Below are 8940 nucleotides of genomic sequence, written 5' to 3'. Positions count from 1 at the left end.
GATCTAGTCATAGGTAGGTCATAGTCTTAGATAGGACAGACCTTGTTATAGACTTAGGACAGATAGTCATACTTAGGTAGGTCAGATTTAGTCATAAACTTAGGACAGATCTAGTCATAGAGCAGTACGGTGACCCCGGCGAGCGCTGCAACGACCACCCTGGCGAACGTTGTACATGACCCTTCAGTTTACCGGGAATGAGGACATAAATAAATATTGTCGGGTTCTCGTCGGGATTTCCATTGAGGTGGCGAGTGGACTTTTTTTCGTCCCCTAGAGGGGGCGTGACAGAAAATAATGACAAAAAGTCATTGAGAAGCACTTCTTTAAAAAAGCTTGTTTACCTTTTTTCAGATGACAATGCTGATCTCTTTCCTTTGGTACAATGCCACCCCAGCTGGTTGCGAAGACTTACAGATGTCCGACGTTCTCCAGGGAGCAGAACAAATTCACATGCAGCCAGTAGTTGCAACTTGATGCTCTTGCCCGTGTACAGATGTCCGACGTTCTCCAGGAAGCAGAACAAATTCACATGCAGCCAGTAGTTGCAACTTGATGCTCTTGTCTGTGTAGTACAGTTGTTGTAATTGTGCCTCGGATATGAAGGACATCTTCTTGGAGGACTCGGTCTTCACGGATGTTAAGTGGTTTACATGTTTGGAATATGTTTAACTTATCTGTGCTACTTTTGTTGACAACATCGACACAATCAACTCTGCCAGCGTAGTTTGTTGTCGACGTATTTTACTTTAAGATGCTATTTTAAATGACAAGTGGTAAGAACGTTTGTCACTGCAATTACAACAAATTCTATCAGTTTAATCGAAAGTTCCTTCTGAGTTTGTTTTAAAGTGAAATTGGCCGCCTTTCGTCACTCATCTTTGCTCATTTATGATAACACAATAATCATTTTATTTTTTTAATCACAATGTTAACGTTGACAGCCCTGATAGCTATCCAGCTATCTATTTAAAGATAAAAGAAAAGAAAAATTAAATGTTACATTTTGTGAGAATTAAAAGTAAATTTTAAGAGGATTAGAAGTTAAAGAAAAGTATATTTTTTTTATTATTCTAAACAATAAAATAATGTATTTTTTACACTTTTTTATAAGATATAAAGAAAAAAATATCCATAACACAGCCCGACATACTATTTTATTATTCTTTATTTGTTGGAATGATAATGAGATTATTGTACGTATGTGTGTAGTAGAGATGCGCGGATAGGCAATTATTTCATCCGCATCAGAAAGTCGTCAACCATCCGCAATCCACCCGATCTAACATTTGATCAGAACCGCATCCGCCCGCCATCCGCCCGCACCCGCCCGTTGTTATATATCTAATATAGACGATGCAAGGCATTAGTGAGGTTATAAAGCTTTTGCCTGTTAAAGAAAGGAGACTGATCCAATGCAGCACAGACATTCGCGTGCCACGCTGTCACGACCCAGACGCACACCAGTGCGCAATCATATGGGAGCCGCGCTGAGCGCACCTCCAAGCGCGTCTCGCTGCCGGCGACGGCCGGGTATATGGGCCCGACGCTCCAGCGCCATCCATTTTCAGGGCTAGTTGATTCGGCAGGTGGGTTGTTACACACTCCTTAGCGGGTTCCAACTTCCATGGCCACCGTCCTGCTGTCTATATCAACCAGGGTGAGCCCCACCCCTTTCGTGAGCGCACTGCGCGCGGAGTGACCCCTGTTACGTGCCCCCGGCAACAGGGGTGGCGGGCAGGTAAGCTGCGCGGGCGGAGCGCGCGGAGTGACCCCTGTTACGAGTCCCCGGCCACGGGGGTGGCGGGCAGGTAAGCTGCTTACCTGCTGCGCGTGACGCCGGCCGCGGCGAAGGCGGACGAGGCGGGGTGTCGGTGCGGTGGGCGCGGTGGTGACCCTGGACGTGCGTCGGGCCCTTCTCGCGGATCGCCTCAGCTACGGCTCCCGGTGGGGCCCTCTCGGGGGAAGGGGCCTCGGTCCCGGACCCCGGCGAGGCGTCCCTTCTCCGCTCCGTAAAAGTGTCCATCTCTTTTTTTTTTTTTCTTCTGTTGTGGCATATGCTGCAGGTGCCTGCTCGTTTTTCGTATGTGGGTAACAACATTTAACTATGTATATATATTTCCCAATTGGTTTAACTGCCACCCGCCTGAATCTATTTAAAATCTAATTTTTTTTTATAATTTGAACCACCCGGCCCGACCTGACCCGCGATAAAATCTAATTTTTTTTTATTTCATCCGCCCGATCCGCGGATAATCCGCGGTTGTGCCCGCAAACCGCGCATCTCTAGTGTGTAGTCATTATTATCTTCTATTAAACATGTCTACTCATTAGGGTCACACATAAGCTGGATCCTATCCCCAAAAAAAACCACAAATATGGCAAAAACAAAGTTAGAATAATGTCAGGAATGTTAAATAATTAAATTGTAATAAAATGGAATAAAAGAAAATTAACTGGAAAGTGTTACTGAAAAATAGCAATTTCACAATAATAAACTGTATTGAATAAAATTCCAAATGATGTCAAATTGTTCAAATGTGTATAAAGACTGAAAGTATAATTAAATAAAAGTACTCAAATATACTTTTACACCTTTTTGAAATACAACTTTACTCTTGCAAAACCTGGTAAACCTAAAATTATTGGTGCATTTTGTTTTTCCCTTAAAGAAAAAGTTTTTTTCCAAATGAGCAAATTGCTGGTAATTTGGTCAGCAGTTTGGTATTTATTTATTTTATTTTATTTTTTTATATATATATTTTTTTATTAATCAGCATCATCAACAAAATAATACCATAATAATACATTCCAATCATGGAATAGCGATCAACAGAGCAATTGAGAAGACACACAAACATGACACATAACAATCCAAAAGTAGGCAAACAAAAATGAATAATATCAACAACAGTATTAATATTGATAAGAATTCCAACATAGCAGTGATTAGAAATCCCTCTTTTTACATTATCATCGTGTAAAAAATAAAAATAAAAAACTGTTTGGAATTTATGAGTCAAATGAGTAAATACAAAACCCAAAAGCAGTGAAGTTGTCACGTTGTGTAAATGGTAAATAAAAACAAAATACAATGATTTGCAAATCCTTTTCAACTTATATTCAATTGAATAGACTGCAAAGACAAGATATTTAACGTTCAAACTGGAAAATGTTATTTTTTGCAAATATTAGCTCATTTGGAATTTGATGCCTGCAACGTGTTTCAAAAAAGCTGGTACAAGTGGCAAAAAAGACTGAGAAAGTTGAGGAATTCCCATCAAACACTTCTTTGGACACATCACACAGGTGAACAGGCTAATTGGGAACAGGTGGGTGCCATGATTGGGTATAAAAGCATGAAATGCTCAGTCATTCACAAACAAGGATGGGGCGAGGGTCACCACTTTGTCAACAAATGCGTGAGCAAATTGTTGAACAGTTTAAGAACAACATTTGTCAACCAGCTATTGCAAGGAATTTAGGGATTTCACCATCTACGGTCCGTAATATCATCAAAAGGTTCAGAGAATCTGGAGAAATCACTGCACGTAAGCGATGATACTACGGACCTTCGATCCCTCAGGCGGTACCGCATCAAAAAGCAACATCAGTGTGTAAAGGATATCACCACATGGGCTCAGGAACACTTCAGAAAACCACTGTCAGTAACTACAGTTGGTTGCTACATCTGTAAGTGCAAGTTAAAACTCTACTATGCAAAGCCAAAGCCATTTATCAACAACACCCAGAGATGCCGCCGGCTTCGCCAGGCCCGAGCTCAACTAAGATGGACTGATACAAAGTGGAAAAGTGTTCTGTGGTCTGACGAGTCCACATTTCAAATTGTTTTCGGAAAATGTGGACGTCGTGTCTTCCGGATCAAAGAGGAAAAGAACCATCCGGATTGTTATAGGCGCAAAGTGTAAAAGCCAGCATGTGTGATGGTATGGGGGTGTATTAGTGCCCAAGACATGGGTAACTTACACATCTGTGAAGGCACCATTAATGCTGAAAGGTACATACAGGTTTTGGAGCGACACATGTTGCCATCTAAGCAACGTTATCATGGACGCCCCTGCTTATTTCAGCAAGAGAATGCCAAGCCACGTGTTACAACAGCGTGGCTTCATAGTAAAAGAGTACGGGTACTAGACTGGCCTGCCTGTAGTCCAGACCTGTCTCCCATTGAAAATATAAAGCCTAAAATATGAGAAGGGAGACTGTTGAACAACTTAAGCTGTACATCACGCAAGAATGGGAAATAATTCAAATTTAAAAATGTGTCTCCTCAGTTCCCAAACGTTTACTGAGTGTTGTTAAAAGGAAAGGCCATGTAACACAGTGGTAAAAATGCCCATGTGACAACTTTTTTGCAATGTGTTGCTGCCATTCAATTCTAAGTTAATGATTATTTTCACCAAAAAAAATGAAGTTTCTTGTCTTTGCAGTCTATTCAATTGAATATAAGTTGAAAAGGATTTGCAAAATCATTGTATTCCGTTTTTATTTACCATTTACACAATGTGACAACTTCACTGCTTTTGGCTTTAGTACATAAACATGGTCATTGTTGCAGTGAAAACGACACAAAGTGAGTTTGTGCAAAGGTTTGGCTTTAATCATCTGGTACAGTACCATTTACAATCCTATTTTCAATAAATACACTTTCAGAGCACCCATGCTAAGTCAACCATCGGTATCCAAAAGTTGAACATTTCTCAGAGGATGTCCTCACCGGGGCCAACATTTCCCCGTGGAAAGAGTCAACTTAACGAGCTCGTTGAAACATTGAGTCAACGTTGGATGGTAAGGTTTGTGTTTGGGGGTTCTCTGAGGACCCCCACGAGCAAACGAGCAATGAAGGCACTTCAGACTGAAAGAGAAAAAGGCCTTTCAACGCAACCTTTGCACCACAAAGTCCACACAAAGAAAAGAAATAAGAATATACAAATCAGCAAACTTCTTTTTGCTCCGAGAATATGACTTGTTTGATAGAAAAAGTCCATTAGTTGTATCAGCAGGTGTGTGTGTGTGTGTTGTTGTATTTCTACCCTTCTAGAGACGTCAACAAGGAAAAGTACCTTCCATATGAGGAGGTGTGAACAAGTTAGGACATAAGTCATTGTCCCAATACAGAAAACCATTGCATCCAATAGACAGCCAAATACTAGAGTCCGTGAACATTGCTCCAAAGTCAGGATTTTTTTTTGTTGATTTAATGTGCATACAAAAGTAAACATTAATAATAATAATAACTGGGATTTATATAGCGCTTTTCTAAGTACCCAAAGTCGCTTTACATGTAGAACCCATCATTCACACCTGGTGGTGGTAAGCATTGACAGGTGCAAAGGCAGCGATATATGGAAAAACAAGACGGCAGCCAAGCACATTACAAAAAAAACAAAAAAAATGGAGATCTCATTTGCACCCCCTGGTGGTGACATCTATCAAAATGAGGGTGGTCCCAAAAAGGAGGGATTTAAAGTGCTCCCCCTCTGGTCAACATATGAAATAACAAGGGTGTGTAAGACATTGATATGCGCAATTTTTTTTTTTTTTTTTAAATGAATAAATATGTATATAGAGACATACTGTAATAACTTTAAGTAAATAATGAAGATTAAAAACCAATTACAAACAAAAAAATTCAACAACAACAAAATTACTAAAAGCTTACTTTTTTTATATTTACATACTATGTATATATTATTAATGTTGTAAATACAAATCTGTATATATCTAGAAAGGGTGGTGCTAAAGAGGTAGGCCTTTTTCTCAGGTCTCAAGAAGGTACGAAATACAAGAATGTGTGTGTGTGTGTGTGTGTTCTTGTATTTCTATGCTTCTTGAGACATCAACATGGAAAAGTAGCTTCCATATGAGGAGGTGTGGACAAGTTAGGACATAAATCATGGTCCCAATACGGAAAACCATTGCATCTAATAGAGAGCCAAATACTAGAGTCCGTGAACATTGCTCCAAAGTCAGGATTTTTTTTTGTTGATTTAATGTGCATACAAAAGTAAACATTAATAATAATAATAACTGGGATTTTTATAGCGCTTTTCTAAGTACCCAAAGTCGCTTGACATGTAGAACCCATCATTCACACCTGGTGGTGGTAAGCATTGACAGGTGCAAAGGCAGCGATATATGGAAAAACAAGACGGCAGCTAAGCACATTAAAAAAAACAAAAAAATAGAGATCTCATTTGCACCCCATGGTGGTGACATCTATCAAAATGAGGGTGGTCCCAAAAAGGAGGGATTTAAAGTGCTCCCCTTCTGGTCAACATATGAAATAACAAGGGTGTGTAAGACATTGAAATGCGCCCTCTTTGGCCCAATTTTTTTTTTTTAATTAATAAATATGTACTGTATATAGAGACATACTGGAAGTAAATAATGAATATTAAAAACCAATTACAAACAAAAAAATTCAACAACAACAAAATTACTAAAAGCTTACTTTTTTTATATTTACATACTATGTATATATTATTAATGTTGTAAATACAAATCTGTATATATCTAGAAAGGGTGGTCCTAAAGAGGTAGGCCTTTTTCTCAGGTCTCAAGAAGGTACGAAATACAAGAATGTGTGTGTGTGTGTGTGTGTTCTTGTATTTCTATGCTTCTTGAGACAGCAACAAGGAAAAGTAGCTTCCATATGAGGAGGTGTGGACAAGTTAGGACATAAATCATGGTCCCAATACGGAAAACCATTGCATCTAATAGAGAGCCAAATACTAGAGTCCGTGAACATTGCTCCAAAGTCAGGATTTTTTTTGTTGGTTTAATGTGCATACAAAAGTAAACATTGACAGGTGCAAAGGCAGCAATATATGGAGAAACAAGGCGGCAGCTAAGCACATCACAAAAAACAAAAAAAATGGAGATCTCATTTGCACCCCCTGGTGGTGACATCTATCAAAATGAGGGTGGTCCCAAAAAGAAGGGATTTTTCAAATTGACTGTGTGTCGGTTTTAAAAGTGCTCCCCCTCTGGTCAACATATGTAATAACAAGTGTGTGTAAAAATTTGAAGTGCTCCCCCTCTGGTCAACATTTGAAATAACAAGTGTGTGTAAAAAATTGAAGTGCTCCCTCTCTGGCCTACATATGTAATAACAAGTGTGTGTGAGAAATTGAAATGCCCCCCCTTTTGGACAAAAATTGATAAAAAAAAAAAGAAAAATACATAAATATGTATATAGAGACATACTGTAATAACTTGAAATAAATAAGGAAGATTAAAAAACAATTCAAAAAAAAAAAATTAAATACCTAAAATAAGTCTTTTTCTCACAATGTGTCGACTTTTTTCTTATCAAATTGGGAACAATTTCTCATATTCTTTCTGTTTCTGTAATATTGCAATATTTTCTCGTAAAATTATTATCATTATTATTTTTATTGTAAAATTATTACTTTTTAATACAAAATGGTGACACATGTTATCAAATTTGGACTTTTACCACAATTTTTTTTACCAATTTTTTTGACGTTCTTATAAAATAGTGAAATGTTTTGAATAAAATTATGACTTTTGTCATAATTTTGCCCAGCAAAATTCCAATTATTATTACGATATTGCCAAAATGTTTAAGTTTTCTTATAAAATTGTGACTTTTGTCGAGTAAAATTGCGACTCTTTTCATAACATTGCCCAAATTTGAAGCTTTTCTTGTAAAAGTGCGACTGTTATTGAGTTAAATTCCAACTTGTATCGTATTATTGCACAAATGTTCAGTTTTTCTTGTAACATTTTGACTTGCGTTGAGTAAAATGACAACTTTTATTATAATACTGCCAAAATTCTAAGTTTTTCTTGTGAAATTGTGACCTTTTCTTGTGAAATTCCAACTCATTTTTCAAAACAAGCTTTTTTTATATTTGCATAGTATGTATATATTAATAATGTTGTAAATACACCTATTTATATATCTAGAAAGGTTACTGGATACTTTCTAATACGTTTCTGCCTTGGAGACTTTTTGTATGTGTAAGTAATATGCAACTATAATTAATTAATGATTATTACCTATGTCTAGCTTGTGTGCTATCGTGTGCTTAGCTGTTGTGTAGCTGATAGCATGTTTACCTTTAGAAAATGACATTAGTAAAATAGAAGAAATTGTGTGTTTATTGGAGGACATTTAGATGTTAACTGGCTGTCCAGCTTTGCACAAGTAAACACGCTGCTTGTATCGCACATGATATCACACACAAGTAACCACTCTGTGGGACTGCTTGTTTCGCACATGATATCACACACAAGTAAAGACTCTGCAGGAGTGCTTGTATCGCACATGATATCACAAACAAGTAAACACTCTGCAGGACCGCTTGTATCGCACATGATATCACACACAAGGAAACACTCTGCAGGACTGCTTGCATCGCCCATGATATCACACAACTAAACACAATTTCTCATATTCTTTCTGTTTCTCGTGAAATTATTATGATTATTTTTTTATTTTTTTATTGTAAAATTATTACTTTTTATGCAAAATGGTGACACATGTCATCAAATTTGGACTTTTACCACAATTTTTTAAGCAATTTTTTTACCAATTTTTTTGACGTTCTTATAAAATAGTGAAATGTTTTGAGTAAAATTATGACTTCTGTCATAATTTTGCCCAGCAAAATTCCAATTATTATTACGATATTGCCAAAATGTTTAAGTTTTCTTATAAAATTGTGACTTTTGTCGAGTAAAATTGCGACTCTTTTCATAAAATTGCCCAAATTTGAAGCTTTTCTTGTAAAAGTGCGACTGTTATTGAGTTAAATTCCAACTTGTATCATATTATTGCACAAATGTTCAGTTTTTCTTGTAACATTTTGACTTGCGTTGAGTAAAATGACAACTTTTATTATAATACTGCCAAAATTCTAAGTTTTTCTTGTGAAATTGTGACCTTTT

The 8940-nt window shown here is 37.3% G+C and overlaps 1 protein-coding gene across 4 annotated transcripts in view; it reads right to left on the bottom strand.

Annotated features, from left to right (window-relative positions):
* Positions 1-212: 212 nt before the first annotated feature.
* Positions 213-8940, bottom strand: part of ctdspla (CTD (carboxy-terminal domain, RNA polymerase II, polypeptide A) small phosphatase-like a) — a 23929-nt gene continuing 15201 nt past the window's right edge. For 3 of the 4 annotated variants that reach the window (XM_061964893.1, XM_061964894.1, XM_061964895.1), the window contains 2 exons: positions 345-429; positions 213-273 (listed from right to left, as the gene is read on the bottom strand). In XM_061964893.1, coding sequence (XP_061820877.1) covers positions 351-429 — 79 coding nt within the window. In that variant the 3' untranslated portion in view covers positions 213-273; positions 345-350. Of the gene's footprint in view, positions 274-344; positions 430-6431 lie in introns of those variants that run through there. The other variant, XM_061964896.1, reaches the window with a different exon arrangement.

The sequence above is a fragment of the Nerophis lumbriciformis genome, linkage group LG07 (assembly GCF_033978685.3).
Source record: "Nerophis lumbriciformis linkage group LG07, RoL_Nlum_v2.1, whole genome shotgun sequence".
NCBI lineage: Eukaryota > Metazoa > Chordata > Actinopteri > Syngnathiformes > Syngnathidae > Nerophis > Nerophis lumbriciformis.
This window is presented reverse-complemented; position numbering and strand designations above follow the sequence as displayed.